Here is a 27,353-nt window from a genome sequence, read left to right as displayed (position 1 = left end):
CTGGAGACCGTTTCCCCACGGTCCTCCCCCGAGACTGGAAGCTGCTCAGGGGCAGGAATTGGGTCCCTGGGCCCAATACAAGGTCAGACACGAGAAAGGCTCAGGGTATATATAGGCAGAGAATTAGTGAAAGAGCATGTGACTTTGTCTCCTCATGGCAAACTCCTACTCAACCTTGAAAACCCCTTCTCCAAGAAGCATTCCCACCATGCTCTGTGCCACCTCCATAGTACTGTGCCCGACCCCCAATGTCACTTTCTGTCTCCCCGGCCAGGCTGGCCCACGGGACTGTGTGGATGTGCGGGGAATTAATAAAAGAATGATGGAATGGCTCCACCGGTATATATAGCTCAGTGGTTGAATATCAACCATGAACTAGGAGGTCAAGGTTCGATTCCTGGTCAGGGCACATGCTGGGTTTCGGTGTCCATCCGCCAGTAGGGGGCGTGCAGGAGGCAGCCGATCAGTGATTCTCTCTCATCATTGACGTTTCTATCTCTCTCCCTCTCCCTTCCTCTCTGAAATCAATAAAAATTTATTTAAAAAATATAACTGAATGAGAGCCCCAGCTAGTTTTGCTCAGTGGATAAAGCGTCGGTCTGCGGGCTGAAGGGTCCAGGTTCAATTCCGGTCAAGGGCACATGCCCAGGTTGTGGGCTCGATCCCCAGTGTGGGGCGTGCAGGAGGCAGCCAATCAATGATTCTATCTGATCAGTGATATTTCTATCTCTCTCTCTCTCCTTCTCCCTTCCTCTCTGAAATCAATAAAAATATATTTTAAAAATTGAATGAATGAGCTGGTATGTTGTTCTCTTGCTTGAGAATCCAGGCCTCTTCTTACCTACCCAGAAAATGTTTATATTCAGGGATCGCCACTCCCAGATGCCTTCCCGGGTTCCCAGGCTGGGTTAAGTGCTTCCTTTGGGGGCCTACAAAGCCCTATGCTACCTCCACACAGCACAAACCACCCCTTTTATGATCATTTGTGACTGAGTTGGCCTGCCCCGCCACACGCCCCTTCCTCCAAGAGGAAAGGGGCTTTTTTCGGGCTGAGGCCTGACTCATCCATGTTCCCCACCAGCCCACACAGAGCCAGGCACGCAGGAAGCCTCGGGGCACGCTCCCAGGACAGGGCGTGGCTACAGAGAGGAGAGAGGAAGGAGTGAAGGGAGACGCATGGGAAAGGAGTGGAGGAAAAGCAGAGAGAGCAGGAGGAAGAAAGACAGAGGGGCAAGAGGGAGGGAGGCAAGTAAGGATAGCAGCTCTCACTTCCTGGGTGCTCACCACGTGCCAGACCCCCTTCTAACACTTTATATGGATTAATTCACAGCAGCCACGTTGTAAGGTGGGCACTAGTATCATCCCCATTGAACAGAAGGGACAACTGAGGCCCAGAAAGGTGAAGCCACTTATAGCTGAGCCAGGATGAACGCAGCTCAGAGCCGGAGTTCCTAACCACCAGTTGGGCTGCCTCCCAGGGAGAGAAAGCAAGGAGGACCAGAGAGGTGCCCCGGGGACAGGGATGGGAGGGCTGCACCCGCAGCCAGCAGCGAGGCCACACCCACCCTGCTCAGGCGAGACACAGCCAGGGAGATGCACGTCTTGAAGTCATCCGGGTTCTTTTTGCAGAGACAGGTGATGAGGCTGACAGCAGCTGTGACCACGCCCTGCAGGGGCAGATAAGTGGCAGGTCAGGGCCCTGGTGGAAGGTCAGACTGGGGACAAGTGTGCAGGCTGCGGATCTGAGAGCAAAGATTCAGGAACGCACAGGGGTGGGACTGTGGGGGGGGGGTGGGGGGAATGTGCTTAGGGGTGCATAGGTGTCCCAGTGGGTGGTTTGGGGCTCAGGGACATGACCAGCACTCACTTGGGTTCGGAGCAGAGGGTGGGTGGGGACTATAGAGGAAGTGGGGGTATGGGAATGGGACAGGCAGTGGGCACTGGGGGAACCTCTGGGGGTCAGACACACAGGCCGGGATTCTTCTGAGGGGCTGGGTGGGTGCTGGTGTTGGGGACACTGAACAGGACCCCTGGGCAGCCAGCGGGTATCAGGGACGGAGATGGGAGTGTCTCGGGATACTTGGGTGAGTGATAAGTACTGGGGAGACTGGACCAGGGTCTCTAGGTGCCTTGGTAAAGGCAGGGACACGGGTGGGGGGCCCCAGGCATCAGGGCGGGGGTGGGACTCCCTGCCTCCAGGTGGACATCCAGGGCAGGGACGGGTGGGGACAGAGGCCCGGGTCTCACCATGTGCTGGTCGTTGAGCAGGTGCACGACGCGGGCCGTCCACTCGCCCATGGGCACCAGGTCGGGCGAGGCCTTGTAGAGCCGCAGCAGACACAGGGCCGCACTCTGCTTCACGCTGTCCATGCTGTCCCTGTGGGGACACCATGTGGGGGGGGGGGGGGGTCAGTGCGACCCCAGGACTCCAGCCCCGCACACCTCCCGCCTCTCTCACTCCTCCCAGGCGGACCCGGGATCCAACCTGGCGCTGCTCTCATGGCCCACGTCTCAGCAGCCTTGTGGGGTCACTGGCAAAATGTCAAGCCTGGATCTGCACTTATTAAGCGCCTACTGGGTACCATCATGCTGTAGGCACTGTGGACAGACTAGTGAGCAAATTGGTCCAAAGGTCTATCCTCACAGAGGTTACGGCCTAGCCGGGCCGTCGGTATCCAAGCCCACTGTACACTGCGCCCCGGGCGCTGCTGTGGGGGAAGGTGCCAGGGGAGCGAAAAACTGAGTAACTGGATGAGGAAAGACAAAATCTCCACACAGAACGCCCCACCCCGCGTTCCAGGTGACACGCTCTGCACCTGCCATCAGATACAACGGAAACAGCGGGAGGGTGCCGCAGCCCATGCAGCATTAGCGGCGGGCTCTCCCCTGCATCCTCACGGCTCACAGCCCTTACTCCGGCCACACTCTGCACCACGGCTTCTACTTATCAACGTGTTTAATCCTCGCCACAGCCCTCCAAGGAGGTGAATTCTATCATCATCTCGTTACAAGCCGGGAAACGTCCAAATACCAAACCAAGGAGTAAGAGCTGCTTATCAGCTTGGTGAAGTTAAACCGAGACTGTGATAATATTAAGGGGAAGTTTGAAACTACATAATTTGGGGGACTGAGCCCAGGTATTAAAGGACAAAACCACCTTATTTAGAGGACAGGGAGAGAGGAGGGGAAAAGATGATCTGAGGGACATGAGGGGGAATTCAACTGCAGCTGTTTCATCATTTTAATAAATGTTTTTAAAAATATGTTTTTGGTGATTTTTAGAGACAGAGGATGGGAGAGAGAAACACCGATCGATTGCCTCCCATATGCAACCCAACTGGGGATCGAACCCACAACCTGGGCATGGGCCCTGACCAGGAATTGAACCGGCAACCTTTCAGTGCATGGGCCCACGCTCAACCAACTGAGCCACACCATCCAGGGTAACTACCGTACTTTCCGGCGTATAAGACGACTGGGCGTATAAGATTTTCCTGGGTTAAAAAGTCGTTTTATACGCCGGAAAATACGGTATATTGGACTATATTGATGGGATTAGATATAATGGATTATATATATTGGACTACCGTATTTTCCGGCGTATAAGATGACTTTTTAACCCAGGAAAATCGTATACGCCCAGTCGTCTTATACGCCGGAAAATAAGGTATTTCTTCTTTTTTTAAAAGGCGCAGTACCATGTGACTCAGCAATTCCTCACCTAGGCACTACACAAGAGAACGGAACACCAAGTCACACAAATGTGAACGATGTACATGATAGGCAGGAGGTGGGACCTTTCTTATAAATAAATAAATAAGATGTGGTCCATCCAACAACGGAATGTTATTATTCAGCCATAAAAAGTGATGAAGCACTGATCCATGCTGCAACACGGGTGAAGCTGGAGGACATGATGCTGAGTGAAAGGAGTCACACCAAAGGCCACAGGCTTCCATTTGTAGGAAATGCCCAGAACAGGCGAATCTAGAGACAGAAAGCAGGTCAGTGGTTGCCTGGGGCTGGAGAGAGGGCGTGTGGAATGGACTGCTGATGGCTGTCGGCTTCTTTCTGGGATGATGGAAATGTTCTGGAATTAAGTGAGTAGTGGTGGTTACACAACATTGTGACGATACTAAAGACTGTTGAATTGTACCCTTTAAAATAGTTAAAATGGCCCTGACCAGTTTGGCTCAGTGGATAGAGCGTCAAACCTGCAGACTGAAGGGTCCTGGGTTCGATTCCAGTCAAGGGCATGTACCTTGGTTGCGGGCATATCCCAAGTGGGGGGTGTGCAGGAGGCAACTGATCGATGTTTCTCTCTCATCGATGTTTCTAACTCTCTATCCCTTTCCCTTCCTCTCTGTAAAAAATCAATAAAATATAAAAAATAAATAAATAAAATAGTTAAAATGGTGAACTTAGCCCTGGCCGGGTAGCTCAGTTGTTTAGAGCACTGTCCCATATACCAAGGTTGCGGGTTTGATCCCGGTCAGGGCACATACAAGCAAGAATCAATCAATGAGCCCTGGCTGGTTTGGCTCAGTGGATAGAGCGTCAGCCTGTGCACTGAAGGGTCCTGGGTTCGATCCTGGTCAAGGGCACATGCCCAGGTTGTGGGTTCGATCCCCAGTAGGGGGCATGCAGGAGGCAGCTGATCAATGATTCACTCTCATCATTGATGTTTCTATCTCTCTCTCCCTCTCCCTTCCTCTCTGAAATCAATACAAATATATTTTTAAGAAAAAGAATCAATCGCCGAAACCGGTTTAGCTCAGTGGATAGAGCGTAGGCCTGCGGACTGAAGGGTCCCAGGTTCGATTCCGGTCAAGGGCATGTACCTTGGTTGCGGGCACATCCCCAGTAGGGGGTGTGCAAGAGGCAGCTGATCGATGTTTCTCTCTCATCGGTGTTTCTAACTCTCTATCCCTCTCTGTAAAAAATCAATAAAATACATTAAAAAAAAAAAAAGAATCAATCAATGAATACATAAATGAGAACAACAAATCAATGTTTCTCTCTCTCCCCCGCCCTTCTTCTCTCTAAAAATCAATCAACACATTTAAAAGTTCATTTAAAAAAAGGTGAACTTCATGTTACGTGAATTTTACCTCAATTAAAAAAATATCTACCTAAAGAAAAGTTCCCACGTGCCCCAGTCATTGTCAAGGCTGAGCTTTCAGCATGGAGAGTCCAGCCGACACTCAGACCACCCCAGCCTGGCCCACAGCTTTGGCAGGGCACGGCGCCTCGGCAGTCAGTCCCTCATGTGCGCAGACATGTTTGTCACGCTGCCCCTTCTCCAACCGCGCAGGGTGCCAAGTTCTTGCGCTCAAGGTGGCCAGTGACCCGTCTCGCAGCTCTCACCACAACTACCGACGCCCTCCCCCGTGAAAGTTTCTTCTCTGTGTCTGAGCGAGGGCCCACTGTGCACTCCCCAACTCCCCTCGGATCCCAACACGCTGGGCCACCCCGGGCTCTGCCTCCGGTCCTTCTCTGTCCTGCTCACGTCCTCCCTGCGGGACTTTATCAGGCAGGAGCTTCCATTACCAATATGTCTGTCCCCAGCCACACAGGCCTTTGGGGCACAGGGACGGTGGCGAGTCCCAACTGAGATGTGATGTGTGTCCATTACATGCCACGTTTCAAAGACTTAGCATAAAAAAATACTGTAAGATAGCCTTGGGCAGTGTGGCTCAGTTGGCTGGGCGTCCTCCTGTGCAACGAAAGGTTGCCAGTTCGATCCCCAGTAGGGGGCGTGCAGGAGGCAGCCAATCAATGTTTCACTCTCACATCTGTTTCTCCTCTCCCTTTTCTCTCTAGAAATCAATAAAACAAAATCTTAATAACATTTCCCCCATCTCTTTGTTTCTCTGGGCTGCATTCTCATTCATTTCTACTGCCTGTTTAATCCTACTTTGATCACTGTCTATTCTGCTGCTAAACCAGACCACTCAATTTTAAAAAATATCAGTGATTGATATTTTCCAGATCTGCTTGCACTTTGCTCCAGTGCTTAAATCATTTTCATAGTCATTGGAACCTATTAAACATATTTATTTATTTTATATCCTACATGACAATTCTAATGTGACTGTTCTTTTCCACTTTCTTTCTGCTGGTTCTCCCTTGAGGTGCTTGCTTCCTGTGTTTAGTGATTTTCGACTGTGAGCTACTCACGGAACTCCGAGCTGCTTCACCTGTGGGAACCTTTGAGGCCTGTGGAGAAGGTGGATTTCTCCAGAAAAAGGCTTCTTTGCTTCTGTCAGGCACTGGGGTCCACCAGTTTGCAGCGCTTTAAACTAAAGCTTGGCTGAAGGACTTGTGGATGACCCAGGTAGGCGGAAATCGGGCTGAAAACCAGTGTGCAAGCTGCTCTGTGCCAAGGTTCAAAACAGGTAATTTTGCTTATATCCCCTAAGGGGGTTTATTTCTAAATCACACTCTTTCTGAAATGTGGTCTCTGGAGCCTCTTCTTAGAAAAGTTTTGTCTTCTGTTCCCAGAGGGTGCAGGGCCCCCCAAACCAATACTGGGTTCACGCAGTTCAGCAAATGCCCTCTAAGCAAGATCTGGCTCCAGCGCTCAGCTCATCTCCAGGGGCCAGGCTCCTCTTAGCTCGTGGCCCATCTTTACTTTCTGACTCATGTACATTGACGAATATTTCCTTTCCTCTCTTACTCAATATTGACAGCTGGGTTTCAAAAAGAGCGTCAGGAATCTAGTCCACATGTTGCCAGAAATAAAAGGCTTACCTTTCCCCACACTAAGCTGAATGATCTTTTATTTATTTTATTATTATTATTTTCATCCTCACCGGAGGGATTTTTTTCCATTGATTTTTCGAGTGGAAGGGAGGAGGAGAGAGACACATCGATTGGCTGCCTCCCACAGGAGTCCAAACTGCGGAGCTGGGGAACCCTGCAACCCAGGGACGTGCCCTTGACCGGAATCGAACCCAGGACCTTTCAGTCTGCAGGCTGACACTCTATCCGCTGAGCCAAACCAGGCAAAGTTCGGCTTTTAAAACTACAAAGCCGCTCATCATCCACCTGTCTCCCCCCTATCAATTACAATAAAATCTGAACTTGTCTCTCTCTCCTGTTCACCATACTCCTTCCAAAAACACTATCTCTTGACTCCATGAATGTAGAAAGCTCACGCCAACCTCAGGGCCTTTGCGCTTGTTGCTCCTTTTGCTTGGGACTCTTCCTCCAACATTTTTGAATGATTATGTTCTTATCATTCAGTGTCAAATTACATCACCTCCTTAGAGAGACCCTCCCTGAGAAGTCTAATTTAAGTAGCCGCCCCCACGACCTCCAGGACGCCCCGCTACCCTATTTTGTTTTCTTCTGAGTATCAGCCACTGTCTGAATTCACCTTATTATTTTTTTAAATATATTTTATTGATTTTTTACAGAGAGGAAGGGAGAGGGATAGAGATTTAGAAACATCGATGAGAGAGAAACATCGATCAGCTGCTTCCTGCACACCTCCTACTGGGGATGTGCCCGCAACCAAGGTACATGCCCTTGACCGGAATTGAACCTGGGACCCTTGAGTCCGAAGGCCGACGCTCTATCCACTGAGCCAAACCGGTTAGGGCATCATCTTATCTTTTTGTGTATGTGTTTGTTCTGTGGCTCTCCCACTACATGTAAGCTCCATAAGGGTGGGTACCACAGTCCTTGCTGCTCACCTCTGCCTCCCCCATGCCCGTAACAGTGCCCGGCACAGTGCAACAGAAATACTTGCTGAATGACCTCCGGCCTCAGGACACTCACTGCCCTTCATGCCTTTCCCCTGTCCACAGCCAGAGATTCCTCCTCATTTAGGCCTCAGCCTCATGCCACTTCCTCTGGGAAGCTCTCCCTGATCCCCCCAGGCTAGGTCAGGCTGACCCCTACTAAATGCTCTTAGGGGTTCCTATCCCCCACAGCATGGTCTTCAGAGGAATTAAATGCTTCATCCTGCAGTTATTCAATCGATGTTTCTCTCTCCACACTGGACTATGAATGCTGGGAGGACATTGACCAGCAATCAGCATGATGCCTTGCACATAGGAGATGCCCAATAGACATTTGTTGAATGAATGAATGAATGAATGAACGGAGATGGAGAATTTCCGGAGGGCTGTCACCAACATAACTGAAGGTTATCACCTCTTCTACACTAGATGTCAAAGGTCAGTTCATCAGACAGACATCCCACCGGCTTTGTTGGGAGGCGGCCTCACACTGTTCTCAGCTGGCTTAGTGAGATGAGGAGACACACCACAGGGTGCCACCAGAACCCCTGGGGTTCCAAGCTCAGCGTGAGCTCCACATTCTGGCTGGGAGACCTTGGGCAGGTGACATAACCTCTGAGCCCCAAACCTGGCTGGGCCTTGTCTCCCCTCCACAGGTCTCCAGTGACTCACCCAGCCACCAGGATTCGAGGGATGTCAGCGGCAAAGGCCTCGCCCATCTCGCGGCTGCCCACATTGGCGATGCAGTGCAGGGCCAGACACATGAAGGTGGGGTTGCGACTGGCCAGGTCATTCTTGATGGCATTGTTGATGAGCCGGATCAGCTCAGAGTTCGAATTCACCAGCACCGAGATGAACAGGTAACCCTGGGTGGGGAGGGAGGTGGGGGCAGGGAGCCTTGTGGTTAATTGGTCCTAGGCCCCAACTCTCATACCCTAGAGTCTGTATTTCCAGCCCCCTCCTCCCTCAAACCCAGGAGTTCAGGCCCCCAGCCCCTCCTCCCTCAGACCCAGAAGTCCAGGCTCCCATCCCTCTTCCTTCTGACCCAGGAGTCCAGGCCCACAGCCTCTCCTCCCCAGACTCACTATCTGCTTCTCTGTGTACTTGTTGGAGCTAAGCAGGTTCACGGCTTCCATATGCCCAAAGTCAATGTCATGGCCAAGCAGAAAGATGAAGAGCAGTTTACAGACGTATTTTTTCTTACTGTAGCCATCCAAAGCTTTGTCCCCTGGGGCCAGAGGAAGGAGGAAAGAGGAGGCAAAATGAGGAAGGAACACACCTGCAAGTCCCAGGAGTCCCAGCACCCTCTTCTCTCAGACCCAGGAGTCCAGACCCCCACCTACCTTTGAACTTGGAGCGGATATTGGCCAGTTCCTTGTTGATTCTCTTAATCTCCGCCTCCTTGCTCTTACCTGGGGAGGGAAGGCAGGAACGGGGGTGAGGGTCCTGGAGCTGAGCCACCTGCCCCACTTTCCTTGGCAAGGGCCCTTGAAGCTGGAGGGCAAACTCTCCATGCTGGGGCCTGGGGCCCTGAGGCTGAAGACAGGCCTGGGCCCATCTCTAGCTGGGAGCTTCAGGGAAGTGATCACAGGCTCATTGGTCTCTCCAACCCAGAGCAGGCGCCCAGCGCACACTTCAGGGCCACCCCTGACTCCCTCCTCTCACTGCGGCCCCTGACTATACTGTTCCTGAGAGCTGTCCCCACCCACAGCTCTGCTTACCCCTGCACAGCCCCAGCACTGGCCTGGCAAAAAGCATGTGATAAAGGAATGAATGAATGAATGAATAGCTCAGCTGGCTTCTAGCTGTCCCCCAGGATTCTCACTCCTACACATCCCCACTCAGTGTCTCCTGAAAACCTGGTCCCCTCCCCCGCCCAGCTTCCCAATTCAATGAAGGTCCTATTGCGACCCAGTCAGCAGGCCAAGGCCAGCCCCTTGGGTGCTGAGCTACCCCCTGCACTGTCCCGCACAGCCATTAGCCAGGTGACTCAGCGCACCTGAAGCGCAGCTGTTCCAAAGTGAGGTGGCTGTAAGTGGCAAGGCCACACCAGATTTAGAAGATGGAGTTGGGGGGGAGGGGGCAATAAAACATTTTTAAAGATTCCATATTGAAATGACAATATTTGGGGTATATTAGGTATCATGAATATATTGTTAAAATGAACTTTCCCTCTTTTATATTTTTATTGATTTCAGAGAGGAAAGGAGAGGGAAAGACAGAAACATCAATCAATGATGAGAGAGACTCCCTGATCAGCTGCCTCCTGCACGCCCCACTGGGGATCAAGCCAACAACCCGGGCATGTGCCCTGACCAGGAATTGAACTCTGACCTCCTGGTTCATAGGTCGATGCTCAACCACTGAGCGACACCGGCCAGGCTCTTTCTACCTTTTTTTTTTTTTTAAGTGGCCACTGGGAGAAGTTGCAAACACCACAGGTGTGGCTCAGCGCTGTCCCAGGGCCCCCTTGGGCTCCCACACGGCCCGGTCACCTCCCTGGGGTACATGTCATGGGTGTCTGGGTCCACCTGTCCCCCAGACCTGACCAGAAGCTGGTTGAAAACAGGGTCACTTTTCTGGGCAGCAACTCCATGTTCCAAGGGCTTCCTGAGTGCCTGAGCTCAGAAAAGGCATGGAGACGTGAATATGGGCCCTGTGAATGCGGAGTGACCCGCTCCCTCCTGAGGAAGGAGTGGAAGGCCAGCGGATGGGGGGGGAGGTCGCCGGGATGCGGGAGGTAAAGGGCCAGCCCTTCAATGATGAGTCTGAATTGGCCTTGGTGGCCCCAAAGGCCATCTGATCCTTCATTTATTAATTATGCGTTTCCTGAGCCTGAGGCCCTGGGGGCCAGGCCTGAGGGGGACTACACTGGGCACCCAGCACCCAGTTGGACCCGGTACTTGTGATCCATTTCAGGGACTCCTGGCCTGATGGGCGCAGGCGGGGGGCTTCATCCCCACCCCCGGGTGAGATGTGCAGGGATGGGCTGCCGGGCGGCGCCTGGACTGGCAGAGGCTGCGGAGGTGAGGACATCTGAGGAAGGCTGTGAAAGATGAGGAGGGTTTGGAAGCAGTTCACCAGCCAGGGCGGCCAGCACTGCGCCCCGAGTCCCTGCTCCAGGGTGGCCCGGAGGCTAGAACAGCGCCTCCCTCTGGGGGCAGGGTGGGGCAGTGACCACAAAGGGCCCAGGCCAGCCCCTCAAAATTACTTCGCATGCTCTGTGCTATTCCTAACCTGAGAATGACCACAACTGCTTTACATGCTGGCTTTCACACTATTCTGTGGGGACCAGGAGAAACAATCTCTTACAAATGGATCACATATCACAAAGTAGCTGAGTAAACTTTACCACAGATAGAAGGATATTTGAACGGCAATTAAATTTTCGAGGCTAGCGACCTCTCTGGCCTTCACTTACACCTCTATTAAAAGCTTCGAGAAGCACGCAGAACGAACCTATGGTGTTGGATAACCCAGTGGTGGCTATCCCTGGGAGCAGAGAGGGCTGGGAGGGTGCATGAGAGGGTGCAGGGGGCCAGGCTGGGATGCTGGTTCTGCATCTGGGGGCCGGTTATGTGGCTGTGTTCAATCAGGGAAAATTCGCCACGCTGGTCACTTACGATCTGTGGGCTTTTTTAATAGATATATTTCCATACATGTACATGTGTATACAAATATACTTACATATTAAAATTACATCATATAAAAGTATTTTTGTAGGAATGTATTCAATCATACAGAAGGCAATATCAAATAGATATGGATAATTTAAAGACCATGTAAAGAATAAGCATATGTGTGTGTGTGTGTGCGCCTTTTCTTTAGTCTTTAAAGTATCCACATCTATTTGGTACTGTCTTCTGCATAAAATATACTTTACTAAAAAGAAACAGAGCATCGGGTCTCTAAAGAGCAGGGGCTGCAGCCCTGGAGGGAGAGCATCCAGCCATGTGCACAAGCCTCTGCACAGATCAGAGGCAAGAAACAGCCCGGTACCCAGAGACAGCGCATGAGTGCGGTTTCCTTGCCCTAGCCGGTTTGGCTCAGTGGATAGAGCGTCGGCCAGCGGACTGAAGGGTCCCAGGTTAAATTCTGGTCAAGGGCATGTACCTTGGTTGCGCAGGCACATCCCCAGTGGGGGGCGTGCAGGAGGCAGCTGATCTATGTTTCTCTCTCATCGATGTTTCTAACTCTCTATCCCTCTCCCTTCCTCTCTGTAAAAAAAAAAAAAATCAATAAAATATATTTAACCCTTTGCACTCGCTTGCTTTTTTCTCGAGCTGCCACCGATGCTAACCGTGTCGAGTCACACTCGACATCCGAGTGCAAAAGGTTAAAAAATAAATAAACAGAAATAAAAGGGTTTCCTTTATCTTCAAACATTTCCTGGGGTGAGGCTCAGGGATAAGTGACATCAGCCCTGTGCTTAGAGACTCCCGGATTGCAAAGGCGGCTGACAGGGACAATTCTGAGTATCTTTTAAAATATATTTTATTGATTTTTTTAGAGAGGAAGGGAGAGGGATAGAGAGTTAGAAACATCGATCAACTGCCTCCTGCACACCCCCTACTGGGGATGTGCCTGCAACCAAGGTACATGCCCTTGACCGGAATCGAACCTGGGACCCTTCAGTCCGCAGGCTGATGCTCTATCCACTGAGCCCAAATGGTTAGGGCAATTTTGAGTATTTTGACATAGGCAAACACAATGGGGCTGGGAGGCTGGAATCAGCTCCTGGGATTTGAGGATCAAAAGATGAGGCAAGCCCTGGCCAGTGTCACTCAGTGGTAGTGTCAGCTCGTGCACAGAAGGGTCTCGGAGTTGAATCCCGGTCAAAGGCACGTACCTGGGTTGCGGATTTGCTCCCCGTCCCCAGTCAGGGTGCTTGTGGGTTGCAACCAATTGATGTGTGTTTCACATCAATGTTTCTCTCTCTCCTTCTCCCTCCCTTTCACTCTCTCTAAAAATCAATGGAAAAATATCTTCCGGTGAGGATCAACAAAAGATGAGGCTAAAATGGACCAGGTAGGAATAGGGCAAGTGTGCTCTGGGCAGGAGGACACTTTGCAATGGCCTGTCGGCTAGCACAGAGGGCGTAGCCAGACCAGCCGCCCCTCCTGGGTGTTCTGAGGGGCCTGAGGAGCAATGGGAGGGTGCAGGTCCCTCTTCTGCCTTAGCTACGGCTGTAAGGGACATGTGGGTGGAAAAAGACCACCCTCTTGCCGCAGACCAGAGCAGGAAAGTGCTGACTGTGCTGAGAATATGCTACTTGAGGCTCTGGATACGGGAGATAAAGCCCGTAAGGGTTTAAGCCAAAAAGGCCCAGGGGCGGGTCTATCACTGCCACCAAAAGCATCCTAACAAACCCTGACTCTAAGCACTTTACTGAGGTCACAGGCCCTTTCACGGCAAGTGTCCGCAGCCGGCTAGACAACTACTGCTCACAAGGTAACAATGTTCCCATCCATACAATCCTGCCCTGATGGGTCTCCCACACAGTCCAAGCCGCGCTGGGTCCTCAGAGAGGATTCTGGGAAATGATACTTCCTGATTCTGGACCACCATCCGGCTCAGAACATGTTGGCCCCGTGCTGTCCAATATGGGAGCCACTGGCCACATATGCTGGAAATACGGCCAGTGTGACTGAGGGACTGAATTCCTAATCTTATTTCTTCTTAATAAATTTAAGTTGAAAAACGATTCTCAATTCAGTTACTGCAAAAGTATGTTTGGAACAACCTGAGTACCCCATGAATCTATGTTTTATGAACTCTTTTTTTAAAAAAATGGTTTTATTGATTTCAGGGAGAGGGAGAGAAAGAGATAGAATCATCAATGATGAGAGAGAACCACTGACTGGCTGCCTCCTGCACACCCCCTACTGGGGGATGGAGCCTGCAACCCGGGCATGTGCCCTGACCAGGATTTGAACCGTGACCTCCTGGTTCATAGGTCAACCTCTGAGCCACACCAACCAGGCTACAATTTATGAATTCTTAATCAAGAGCAAGTATTTCCAATGAAAATGCAGCCTTTGAATTGAGAAAGGAACATAAACTGTCTCATTAACCATTTAAAAACTATCGATTGCACATTCAAATGTTTTGCACACACTGGGGTAAGTAAAATGTACTAAAATTAATTTCACTGGTTTGTTTTACTGGGTTAGCGCTGGGTTAGACTGCGCTCATGTGATCAGTCATCACCATCCCTTAGGGAGAAAAAAATTCTCCTTGAGCAACCAAGTCACACCCTGTCAGTCCCCAGCTGGAAGGCAGCTGCAGGCCCTGCCTGAGCTGCCGCCTAACATTAGGGTGCACATGCCGATCTGCGAACCCTCAACAGATCACACCAGGTCCCCCAAGGCAGGGGGGTGTGGCTGCTCCACTCCCGGTGGCAGCCACAGGGTCCAGAGCAGTGCTGGCACGGGGGAGGAGCTCAATTTGACGTGTGTATGTGTGTGGGGGGGGAATGGCATGCTAACGTTGGAGAACCACCAAAGTAGGACTCATTCTTTGTTCTCTGCACAGTGGCCAGAGGGAGTCTGTAAAAATCTGACTCAAATCCTGTCCTTTCTCTACTCCAAACCTCTGCTGGCTATAACTGTCCTCAGAGTAGAAGCTAGCTAAGTGCTGACTATGGCCCCCAGGCCCTGCACACCCACTTCTGACCAAACCTCCCACCCAATCCCCCAGCCTCCTCTAGCTCCTCCTCCTCCACTTCAAGCAGTCCTGCCTCAGGGCCTTGGCACAAGCTGTTCCCTCTGCCCAGCATGCCCGCCTCCAAATTTATGCTGGCCCAATTCACCCACTAAATTTGATTCTTCGCTCCAAACATCACCTTTTCAGCAAGAGACTCTCTGACCAGACTATATAAAAGCACCATCCCTACCTACCCTTGTTCCCACACCTCCCTTCCCTGCTCCATTTCCCTCCAACACCCACTGCCACCTGTCTGAACACCTGGATACCATATATTCACTTGTGTATTGATCCATCGCCCCCCTAGAATGTGGACCCCACCGAGAGGGGCTTTAGTTCACTGTGGGATCCCATCACCAAGAACAGTGTCTGGCACTCGATCAGTGCTCAGTCAAGGACAGTTCATTTGTTCACGCATTCCTTCAATGGGCAAACATCTCCTGAGGACTGCAGTGGGCTGGGTCCTGCAGTGGGCAGACTGGGGATCCAGGGAAGGATCAGACCAGGGCCTGTGCTCAGGGGCTGGGGGAGATGTCACAGAGGGAATGGGCCACAATGTGGAGTGGGATGCGCCCGAATGGGTTGCTCAGCACCCTTCCCCCCATTTACTCCCGCAAAAGCTCGCCTCAGGGTTGGAGGGACTGGGGCCCTAGAGAGGTGGCAGCCCAGCTCCTGCCTTAGGGAGCTCCCAGTCAGATAAGTCCCCCCCTCCCCACACACACACACAGGCCAGGACCACACCCTCAGGCTGCACCCAGCGTCAGCCTCTCTTATCTGCAGAATTTGCCCTTCCCGGCCCTCCTCTGAGCCTGCCCTTCATCTCCTTCTAGATCTTCTCTCTGAACTCCACTGTGCGAGGGTGTCTCTGCCTCCTCGCCCTCCTCACCTGCTCATTTCCGAGCAGTACTTCATCCCTCATCCCTTCTCTTCCCTCCCTCCTGCTTGAAACCCTCCAGTGCTCCCAGGACAAGCACTCTGCCCAACTCCCCAGATCCTAGGCTTAGCTCAGAGTCTTCACTGGGACTCAGGACCTTTGCACTTGCTGGCCCTATGCCTTCCCCGTCCTCCACTTCCCTTGGCCTGGCGAACTCCTGCACACTGTCTGAGCAATGAAACAGCCCCCATTCTCTCACCTTTGAGGCCCTCTCCCTCACGGGACCTAGGACAGGTACAATATTTTTCCGCTTAAAAAATTAAGATATATGCCCTAACTGGTTTGGCTCAGTGGATAGAGCGTCGGCCTGCGGACTGAAGGGTCCCGGGTTCGATTCCGGTCAAGGGCATGTACCTTGGTTGCGGGCACATCCCCAGTAGGAGGTGTGCAAGAGGCAGCTGATTGATGTTTCTCTCCCATCAATGTTTCTAACTCTCTATCCCTCTCCCTTCCTCTCTGTAAAATATCAATAAAATATGTTTTAAAAAGATAAAATAAAATAAACTTTAAAAGAAGAACATGTATCCTCAGTTGTGGATTAAAAGGGGAAAAATGAAGATATAATTCACATACCCTAAAGGTCACTGCTTTATTTCATTTTTTAATGTATTTTTATTGATTTCAGAGAGGAAGGGAGAGGGAGAGAGAGAGAGAGACAGAAACATCAATGATGAGAATCATTGATCGGCTGCCTCCAGCACACCCCCTACTGGGGATCGAGTCTGCAACCTGGGCATGTGCCCTTGACTGGAATCGAACCCCAGACCCTTCAGTCCGCAGGTTGATGCTCTATCCACTGAGCCAAGCTGACTAGGGCAAGGTCACCACTTTAAAGTGTGCAATTCAGGGGTCTTTAGCGTATCCACAATGTTGTGCAACCATCACCACCATCTGATTCCAGAACACTTTCCTCACCCCAAAAGGAAATCCTGCACTCATTAGCAGTCACTCCACATTCCACGATCCTTAGCCCCAGGCAACCACTAATCTGCTTTCTGTCTCTATGGACTTGCCTATTCTGGACATTTCAGATAAATGGAATCATACACTTTTGTGTATGTGGCTTCTTCCACTCAGAAGGCTCACCCATGTTGTAGCATCTACCAGTACTTCATCCTTTTTAATGGCTAAATAATATTCCATTGCGTGGGTGGAACATTTGTTTATCATCTGTCCATGGATATTTGGGTTGCTTATTTCCACTTTTTGGCTCTTGTGAATGACGCTGCTATAAACATCTGTATACAACTTACTTGTGTGTGTGACAAGAACAGCTGCATTTTTTAGGCAGGACCTGTCTCCTTAACAGGGGCACAGACAAGTTTGTCCTTTTCACCAATGTCCCCAGCACCCATAAAGCTTGAAAGGCACCAGCCACTCAACACATATTTGAGAAAAGGAAGGACAAGAGGAAGCCCCAATTCATTTGGTGAAATTACCTCCCGGCCCCCAAGTTGGATCTCCCCTTTGTCCTCTGGCTTCCCTCTGAGGTCCTACAGTGACCCTGGCCTGCTTTCTCTTTCCTGCTCCACCACCATGATTCAATCCCTTTGCAAATCCTTCACAACTGATCCCAGACCTAACTATTTCTCCTCATTTCCTTCTCACCCCAGTCAAGCCAACACCATCTCACACCTGGACGCCTGCAATGGCCCCCTAATTCTTTCCCTGCTTCCATGCACACCTCCAGTCTGTGCTCTTCACGGAGGCCAAAGGAATTACTTTAAAACATCAATAGGCCCGGCCGACGTGGCTTAGTGGTTGAGTGTCGACCTATGACCCAGGAGGTCACGGTTGATTCCTGGTCAGGGCACACGCCTGGGTTGTGGACTCGATCCCCAGTGTGGGGCGTGCAGGAGGCAGCTGATCAATGATTCTCTCTCATCACTGATGTTAATATCTCTCTTTCCCTCTCCCTTCCTCTCTGAAATCAATAAAAATATATTTTAAAAGGAATTCTTATAAATAAAATAAAACATCAGTCAGCTCATGTCCCTCCTGTGCTGAAAACCTGCCCGCCGCTTTCGTTTCACTCAGAGAAAGGCCAAAGTCTCATTGACCCACAAAGCCCTACACATCCCTGTCCCCTCTCTGCCCTCAGCTCCCACCCTCGGCTCCAGCCACACAGGCCCCCTCACTCTGAAGTGAACACACACCTCGCGTGCGCAACCTCAGGACCTTTGAATGTACGATTCCCTTGCCTAGACCCCTCTTTCCTCCAAAATCCAGAGCTCACTCTCACTTCACTCAGTCTCCACTCAGATGTCTTCAATGAGCCATCTCGGTGAGGCCTTCACGGAGCTCCCTCTCCTCCACGTCCTTATTTTTCTTCACAGTGTGACGGTGTGACACTGTGTCATTTAGGGCCAGTTATCTGTGTTTATTTTTTCTGTCTCCCTCCTGCCATGGTGCTCCCAAAGCCAGGGATTTTGGCTCATGCTGTAGCCCCAGTCCCTGGAACAGTCTGGCACACTAGTGATCAAAGGTACTTGTCAACTGAATGAATGAACCTTCAAAGGTAAGATGCTGTTATTGCCTGAGGTTTGCAGACAAGAAAACTGAGCATCAGAGAGGTTCAGTGACTTGCCAAGGGTCACATGGCTAGGAGGTATCCGAGGCAATGCACCCACACCTGCTTCTCACAGCTGGCCCCCCACCGAGTTCACAACCCCTCATAGCTCCACCCCTTTTCATAACAACCACAACATCTCTCCTCCACCTGATACCAACAGTTTCCACCGCTCCTCTTCACCAGATCTAACACATACTAGATCCTTCCATACCTACTAAGTTCTAAACCAATCACCGGGCACCTACCAGGGGCCACTGCTCCAAACCCAGCAAAACAAGAACAATAGCCAAGATCTGTCTAGTGCCTGGAATGTGGGAAAGGCCCCATCGACAGACATCATCACAACAATCTCATCAGGAAAGTGAGGAGAGCAGTCCCCCCCGGCAGATAAGGACACAGAAGTGAGGTCCCTCATTCAAGGTCACCCGGCTGGGGCGTGACAGCCCTCAAACCCAGGTCTGGCTGGCCCCGAGGCCATGCGGAGAGAGTCTGGGAAGCTCCTGACAGCTCCAAACACCAGCACCTGCTGCGAGGAGTTGGGAGCTGACTTGGCACCAGGCCTCCCATCATCACGACAATCCCTCCCGCTGGTGATCACTGCCCCCATATTGGTGTGGTCAGGCTCCAGATTCCGGACTGTCCGCCTCCCTGAGCCCTGAGCCCTCTCTGAGACCAGGCTTCCCTCCACCCCCCAGCTTTTCAGATCTCTTCCCCACAAATTCCTAAGGCCCCCTGGCTACCTCCCCTTTCTGGAACATCCCCTAGGCCCGCACTTTATAGTGTCCTCTCCTTTCCAGGCCCGCAGCTCCCTGTCTCAGGTTCTCCCAAGCCTCTCCACCGGCCATGTCTCCCCTGTGTACCCTCTGAGTCCCTCCTTTCCCCTGAGTAACCCTTCAAGACCCTTCTCCACTGCTCTCCATACTCCTAAGCAATCCTCCATCCTGCAGCCCCTCTACCCTTCACCAGGGTCCCGCTATAGTCCTCCACCTTCCCATCTCTCCTCCCCAAGCCCCTAGGACTTTCTATCACGCCCAGGCGCTCCCTATGCACTGGCCAAGAGCCTCGGTGACCTATCTAGCCCCTTCCCTCCATGACACCCTCTCACCCAGGCCCTCAAGCTCGGCCCCATTAGGCTTCCAGGTTTTCACGTCCTCCCAGTCCCCTCTGGCCTCCCCCCCACTCTATCGCTCCACGGGGTACCCCGACACACACCCATGCACCTCCTTCCCTTTCTGTCTGCATCAGGGATCCCTCTAATACGACCCCCAAGCCCATCATTCCCGGGGACACCGCTATGCCCCCATCCTCGGACCTTCACTAACCTCCTCGCCTTTAAGACCCTCTCGGGCGTCTCTTAACCACTCGGTGTAGTCACCTCCAGAGGCACTCTAGGACACCCTGAGCCCCTTCACTCCCCCACCTTAAAGTTCCCCCGGGGCCCTATCTATCCTTTCCCTCCACTACGGCAATGGTTTTCTATCCCCGGGGCTCCTCCGTTACCCCCGACCCCTCAATTCATCGCTCCCCTCCTCCAGAGTCCCCCGGCCGCACTCTCACAGTTCCGGATGTCGGAGATGAACACCGCGAGCCCCCGCATCCCATCGCCCTTGGATACGGCCGGCATGATGACGGTGGTGTCGGCTCCAGGCCTGGCCCGGCTGGGCACAGCGCAGCGGGGGCTAGCAGGCGGGGACCGGGAGGAAAAGGACCCCAGGCAACGCCAACGAGCGGAGCCGGCCGCCGCGGGGGGGAGGACGGGCTGGCGGGCGGGCGGGCGGGCTGGAAGGCCGCAGCACCGCCCCTAGCCCCTCCCCTCTCCTCTGCCACCTGAGATTTCACCGCCCATTGGCTCACGTTACTGCCGCTCACACTCGGGCTCTCCCTCGCTCCCTCGCTCATTGGCCTCAGGACAAAGGCACGCCGCTGCGATTGGTCCTGCGCCCCGCTATTTCCGTTTGGGAGGAGGCGTTGCCCAAGAGACGGGCGGAGTTCGATTGCGTTCTGTGGGACCGCCCCCTCCGCGCGGCCGGGGCCGGTAGTGATTGGATCAGGTCGCTCTCCGGCCAGCGAGGGGATTGACGTGAAGGAAGGCGGGGAGCGGGCTTGAGGAGGTGAGACTTGCGTTGGCTGAGGCCAATGGGCGAGGAGATCGCCCCCGCAGGCACCGCGGATTCGCCATGTCCGTCCTAGTCCCGCCCCCGACTGGGCGGTTATGTGGGCGGGAGGAGGGCGATGAAAGGTGGACAAGGGAGGGTGTCACTCAGCTGGGCTGGGATAGGTGGAGCGCCGCCTGCAATTCCCTGCTGCAGAGAAGGATAGGGGAGGGACGAGAGAGCGTGAGGTGTTTACTGCGCAAGCGTCTCTGTTCCCCTTTCTCCCTAATCTCCTCCACCCACGACTCCTCAACCTTCTTCCAAGAAGAGGGCCCTATCCCCTCCTCCTCCCCTATCTGGCGGCCAAGAAGTCCAGACCTAACTTCGTGAGACCAAGAATCCCAGGGCCGAGGGAACAGTAATTCATATCTGATCCCATTTAGCAGACATGAAAACTAAGGTCCAGAGAGGTTAAATGTCTTGCCCAAGGTCACACAGCCAGGAAGTGTCAGCCAGATTTACAGTGTATTTTGGCTTTTAATCATTTTTCAATATACAATGCCTTTTTATTTTATTTTATTTTATTTTATTTTATTTTGCAATCATAAAGCCATGATACAGATATCAAGTCAAAATTGTGAGTCTCGCCTCCTCCAGACGTGAAGCTCCTCAGCAAGAATGGGACCTGGGACTGAACAACGCTGGTTAAAAGGAAGTAATAGGTGGACCTGTGGTGTTGGGTCCCAGAGACCCGCTTTGGTTAACCGGCTTTGAGGAAGGCAAGGCCTCCGGAACTGTACCGCCCCGGGCCATTGGGAAATTTGGGGCAAAGGGTACTGGAAGAGTCCATTTCTGTCACCGCAGGATGTAAACCCCACCCACCATCCTTTTCTAATCTCTGAAGCCTGGTATTCCTGGAATGAGCCTTTGGGGGAGTGTCCTCGTTCCCGGGAACGTCCCTTCTGAGTCCTGGGGGATGGAAATGAGGTCGAGGAGAGCCCACCTTCCAGGTGCAATGGAGCCGCCCATTTGGGTTTTCAGGAACCGGGCTTGGGAAAGTCCATTATGGACTCTAGGAAGACGGACATCGCTCAGCTGTTTTAGTAACCAAGAGAGACCATTCCTAATAATGGTTGGAGGGAGGTGCTGTCTGCCCCTAAAGGATAGAGACCCGCACCATTAAAAACAGTAACAACAACGAGAGAGTTAGCCGAAACCGGTTTGGCTCAGTGGATAAAGCATCAGCCTGCGGACTGAAAGGTCCCAGGTTCGATTCCGGTCAAGGGCATGTACATTGGTTTCGGGCACATCCCCAGTAGGGGGTGTGCAGGAGGCAGCTGGTTGATGTTTCTAACTATCTCTCTCCCTTCCTCTCTGTAAAAAGTCAATAAAAATTAAAAAACAACTAGAGTTATTAGGACCTCGAGTTGGAAAGAGTCCTTATTATTTTTTTTAATCTTCACTAAGATATTTTTCCCATTGACCTTTAGAGAGAGAGTGGAAGGGAGGGAGGAACACAGGACCAGGGATCAAACCGGCAACCTAGGTGTTACCCTTCAGTCTGCCGGGGGCCCACTCTCTAACCACTGAGCTACCCAGCCAGGGTGGAAAGCGTCCTTTTTATGAAAGATATAGTAAGCATCTCACGGACGGGAGGAGCCCATTCCCTGAGGACAGCACCATTTTTAAACAATTATAGATATTAGTAGTGGAGTTTGAGCTAGTTCGCTTTATGAGGTATGTAAAGGGAGACATCCAGATCCCAAGAACAGGAAAGGTCTGTCTCTAAGGACGGGGGCGGGCGGGGGGGGGGGCACCCCTTTCCCGCCTCGTCTCTCCACCTGCCTCTCACCCCCCTTCTCCCACCCTTTGCCCAGAGCTCTGGGGTTTGGGTGTGGGTAGATGGGGAAACTCGGTCCTCTCCCAACCCCCTCCAGAGCCCATGAGGTAGCCAAATTTAATTTGCAAGACTGGGCCTAAGGCAAAGGCCTTCTACGGTCCAACGGGGGAATCAGATTAAGGAGGACGTAACCTGGAAGACCTGGGACTGTTTGACCCTGTGTGGGGGCGGACATGGCGCCACTGACTTTCCCCCAGTTGGATTAGAGCAGCGCTTGCTAATAGAAATACAGTGGGAACCACAGATAGGCTTTCCCATTTATTCCAGCAACATTTCAAAAAAGGGGGAAGCCCTGGCCGGTGTGGTTCAGTTGGTTGAGCGTCGCCCCTTGCCCCGGAAGGTCCCGGGTTGGATCCCCGGGAGGGCACATGCCGGGGTTGCCTGTTGGGTCCCCAGTAGGGGGCGTGCAGCAGGCAGCCCATCAGTGTGTATTACATGGATGTTTCTCTCTCTTTCCCTGCCTCTCTCTAAAAAAATCAATAAAATATGTTTTTATTTATTTCAGCCAGGCTAAAAACATTTCTTTAAAGTAAAAGAAAAGGTGAGCCCTGGCCGGTGTGGCTCAATTGGCTGAGAAACGACCCATGAACCAGGAAGTGGCCTGTTCGATTCCCAGTCAGGGCACAACCCAGTCAGGGTTGCGAGCTCTATCTCCAGTGGGGGGCATGCAGGAGGCAGCCAGTGGATGTCTCTCTCATGAATGTTTCTATCTTTCTATTCCTCTCCCTTTCTCTCTAAAATCAATAAAAACGTATTTTTTAGTATTTTTTAAAATACATTTCTATTGATTTCAGAAAGGAAGGGAGAGGGAGAGAGAGAAACATCAGTGATGAGAGGGAATCATTGCTCGGCTGCCTCCTGCACGCCCCCTACTGGGGATTGAGGCGAAACCCAGGCATGTGCCCTTGACAGGAATCAAACCCAGGACCCTTCAGTCTGAAGGCCAACGCTCTATCCACTGAGCCAAACCAGCTAGGGCACAAACATATTTTTTTAAGAAAAGAAAAAGGTGAAATGAATTTTAATAACATTTTATTTAACCCAATATGACCATTTCAACATATTTGGCATTCTAATTTTCTGTCTTTAAAAGTCAGTGTTTTTTACTTATACCACATCTTAGTTGTTCAGTAGCCAAAAGCCATTAATACTGGCTGTGACAGCATAAAATTATAGGACTGGATTTGAGCAAGACCATTCTGGGGCTCAGGGGCTGGCCCATTGCTAAGTTTTAAGACCAGGAAGTGAAGGTCTAAATGAGGTTTGGGCAAGTCCTTTTTTTTTTTTTTTAATTACTTTATTGATTAAGGCATCACATATTTGTCATCAACCCCCCCCCATTCCCATCCCAAACCCCCCCACACGCTTGCCCCCATCCCCCTGTTGTCCATGATCACTGGTTAGGCTCATATGCAAGCACACAAGTCCTTTGGTTGATCTATCTCCCTTGTCCCCACCCTCCCCTACCTCCCCTCTGAGGTCTGACAGTCTGTGGGCAAGTCCTTTTTGGGGTAAGCCAGAGCATTAAGAGGGGACCCCAGCAGCCCCTAAGGAGCCCATGCGTTGAACCACCCATAGCTTCTAAGACTTTGACCTGAGCAAATCAACTCCTGATTTTCTCCAGAAAAAAAACAAAACTGGATTCACCCCAGTTTTCCCATGTGGGCAAATGGGCCCTCCATTAATCACCCCATCACTTTGCCAGAATGCCTCCTGTCCCTCACCCCAAACCAAGGCGAGAGTAGACCCACAGCCAGTCACCTCCCTCCATCGCCATTGCCTCACCCTGTGCAGGTCGCCATCACCATCCTCTCTTGCCCGGAACCTTGTAATAACACCCATTGCTGCTTTCCCTACTTCTCTCCTAGCAACCCTCCGTTCACCCTTCCCAGGCACCCGGCGTGCTTTTTCCAATATCCATCAGCCGTGTCCTTCCCCAGCTTAAATGCCCCAGCCACACGGGTCTCCTCTTGGCCGCTCTGACCCTCCAGACACATTTCCACCCCCACCCCCAACCCCAACCCCATGGCTGCCCCTCATCCTTCTGGTCTCAGTGCAATGGTCCCCTGAGTTGGAGAGGACTTCCGGACTTAGGGATGTAACCCCTCCCACTGAGCTTGGCCTGCGCCGCCACGGAGGTCCCAGAGCCAGTGCACCATCCAACAGCCTCCGCAAGTGACACACTCAAGGGGTGCACTCAGCGGGCACCGGAGCTCCGCTAAAGGAAGCCGTGCTCTGTGGGGTGGGCCCCTGCACAGCTGCCAGTCCTCGCAGCCAAGGGGCCTGGGGATAAACTCCCCCCATTGAGGTTCCAACTACAATCAGGGCTCAACTACAACGGGAGGGTGTACGCAGCCCACATGGCAGGAGGGGCAGGCGGGCTGCACCTGGAGTGCCAGCTCAGGTGGTCAGGAGGCTCTGCCGCTGGACCCCACAAAACGCCTACTACGGTAGGCCACTCGTCCAAACCCAGGAGAAACAGCAGCTCTACCTAATCCACGAAAACAAACACAAGGAGGGTGCCAAAATGAGGAAACAAAGAAACACGTCCCAAATGAAAGAACAGGACAAAACTCCAGAAAAAGAACGAAACAAAATGGAGACAAGCAATCTACCAGATGCAAGAGTTCAAAAACACTGGTTATAAGGGTGCTCAAAGAACTTAAGGAAGAGTAGATGAACTTTAGAACTTAAAGAGATTGAAGCATAGTAACCTCCATCTTGGGTAAAAACTGCTGTTTAAAATTTTAACCCTGATATTCTGGCTTCTGTAAACATTTGCTTACTTAAATAATAGGGAAAAATAAGACTACTCCCATTCCAGAGAGGCCATAAACCTTCCCCAGACGAAGTTATCAGTGCTGGTGCCAGGTCAGGTCTTTGGTTGAGGTCTTAGAGCCCCAGCACAGAGCTCTCTTTAAGAACTTGCAAAGGGGACCGGAAAAACGCTTACTTGGGAGACAAAGGAGTTCAAAAGGTATAAATACAGGAAACATCCTGTGTGACTTCGCCCAGAATTTGAAAGGCATTTTTCTCTGGGCCTGCGCGTTATAATAATAAAGAGTGACTCCATTTCTCTAAGCATTGCTTGGTCCTTCTTCGGTCTTCTGCAACAAGATCAGAAACATAAAAACAGAGATAGGAAACATAACAAAGAACCAATCAGAAATGAATACATTGACACAAAGAATACATTACAGGGAATCAACAATGGAGTAAATGAAGCAGAGAATCCAATCAGGTGTTTTAAAGATGCCCTTTCTGGGTAGCTCAGTTAGTGAGAGCATGGTCCCGATATGCCAAGGTTGCAGGTTCAATCCCATGTCACAGCACATACAAGATCAACCAATGAATGCATAAATAAGTGGAACAATAAGTCATCTATGTCTCTTGTCTCTCTGTCTCTCTGTCTCTCTCTCTCTCTCTCTCTTCCTCCCTCCCTTCCTATCTCACTCTCTAAAGTCAATAAAAAATTTTTTAAAATAAGACAAAGAAGCCCTGGCTGGTTTGCTCAGTGGATAGAGCATCGGCCTGTGGACTGAAGGGTCCTGGGTTCGATTCCGGTCAAGGGCACATGCCCAGGTTGTGGGCTGGATTCCCAGTGGGAGGTGTGCAGGAGGCAGCCAATCAATGATTCTCTCTCATCACTGATGTTTCTCTCTCTCCCTCTTCCTTCCTCTCTCTAAAAATCAATAAAAATATTTTTAAAAAATAAATTAAAATTAAAAAAAAGACAAAGAAGCAGAAAACACCCAATGAGAACAGCAAAAGGAAAAAAGAATTTAAAAATGAGAATAGTATAGGAGCCTCTGGGACAACTTCAAGCATATCAACATTCACATCATGGGGCGCCAGAAGGAGAAGAGAGAGAGCAAGAAATTGAAAACCTATGTGAAAAAATAACGATGGGAAACTTCCCTATCCTGGTGAAGGAAAGAGACGTACAAGTCCAGGAAGCTCCCAGAGTCCCAAACAAGATGAACCCAAAGAGGCCCACACCAAGACACATCATAATTAAAATGCAAAAGGTCAGCCTGGCCAGTGTGGCTCAGTGGCTGAGCATCGGCCCATGAACCAGGAGGTCATGGTTTGATTGCTGGTCAGGACACATGCTCGGGTTGCAGGCTTGATCCCTGGTAGGAGGCAGCTGATTGATGTTTCTCTCTCATCAATGTTTCTATCTTTCTATCCCTCTCCCTTCCTCTGTCTAAAATCAATAAAAATATTTTTAAAAGAGACATTTAAAAAGAAAAAGAAAAAATTAAAAAACATTTTTTAAAAATATATTTTATTGATTTTTTACAGAGAGGAAGGGAGAGGGATAGAGAGTTAGAAACATCGATGAGAGAGAAACATCGATCAGCTGCCTCCTGCACACTCCCCACTGGGTATGTGCCTGCAACCAAGGTACATGCCCTTGACCGGAATCGAACCTGGGACCCTTGAGTCCGCAGGCCGACGCTCTGTCCACCGAGCCAAACCGGTTAGGGCTAAAAAACATTTTAAAAAGTTAAAAAATAATAAAAAAAATTTTTAAAGAAACATTTATCTTTTTTTAAAAAAAGCAGCAAGAGAAAAGCAGTTAGTTCCCTACAAGGGAGCTCCCATAAGACTGTCAGCTGATTTCTCAACAGAAATTTTGCAGGCCACAAGGGATGGACAAGAAATATTCAGTGATGAAAAGCAAGGACTGGGGGTGCCTCACTACCTTTACCTCCCCCCGAAATAAAAATATTTTTACTCTGAAAAAAAAAAAAAGAAAAAAAGAAAAGCAAGGACTGGGGTAACCCATTTTGGACCCCCTTCCTGCTGCCTCTCGGTGCATGGGATGGTGCTCAACCAACTCAGCAACACCGAACAAGGCATGACTATGTCTTTTTGTTTGTTTTTTAGGCAACACTAATCAGTGTGGACCCATGAACCAGGAGGTTAGGGTTCAAATCCAGGTCAGGGCACAAGCCCCGGTTTTCGGGCTCCATCCCCCAGTAGGGGGTGTGCAGGAGGCAGCCGATGGATGGTTCTCTTTCATCATTGATGTTTCTTTCTCTCTCTCCCTCTCCCTTCCTCTCTGAAATCAATAAAAAACATATTTTCAAAGGGGTGAAACTTGGACACAAAGGTAGTCAGGAGCAGAGAGCAGACAATATGAAGACACAGGAAAAGACGGCCACCTGTCAGCCAAAGGACACCTGAGGCCACTGGAATCCAGGGGAGAGGCCTGCCCCTGCCGGAGACTCTCCCTCACAGCCTCAGAAGGAACCAAGGCTGCTGACACCTTGACCTTGGACTTCCGGCCTCCAGAATGGAGACAATACATTTCTGTGGTTTAATCCCCTCAGTCTGTGGTACTTTGTTTCAGAAACCTCCGGAGACTAATACAAACCCTAACCCTTCGGTGCCT

General features: G+C 51.1%; 1 protein-coding gene across 1 annotated transcript in view; it reads right to left on the bottom strand.

Moving 5' to 3' along the window:
* Positions 1-19,742, bottom strand: part of AP2A1 (adaptor related protein complex 2 subunit alpha 1) — a 30,699-nt gene extending 10,957 nt beyond the window's left edge. Inside the window, exons 1-6 of the mRNA XM_079800392.1 lie at positions 19,517-19,742; positions 9,092-9,160; positions 8,834-8,976; positions 8,421-8,614; positions 2,248-2,377; positions 1,566-1,667 (exon numbers count right to left, since the gene is read on the bottom strand). Coding sequence (XP_079656518.1) covers positions 1,566-1,667; positions 2,248-2,377; positions 8,421-8,614; positions 8,834-8,976; positions 9,092-9,160; positions 19,517-19,583 — 705 coding nt within the window. The 5' untranslated portion in view covers positions 19,584-19,742. The remainder of the gene's footprint in view (positions 1-1,565; positions 1,668-2,247; positions 2,378-8,420; positions 8,615-8,833; positions 8,977-9,091; positions 9,161-19,516) is intronic.
* Between the last annotated feature and the right edge of the window lie 7,611 nt (positions 19,743-27,353).

The sequence above is a fragment of the Cnephaeus nilssonii genome (assembly GCF_951640355.1).
Source record: "Cnephaeus nilssonii genome assembly, chromosome: 20".
NCBI lineage: Eukaryota > Metazoa > Chordata > Mammalia > Chiroptera > Vespertilionidae > Cnephaeus > Cnephaeus nilssonii.
This window is presented reverse-complemented; position numbering and strand designations above follow the sequence as displayed.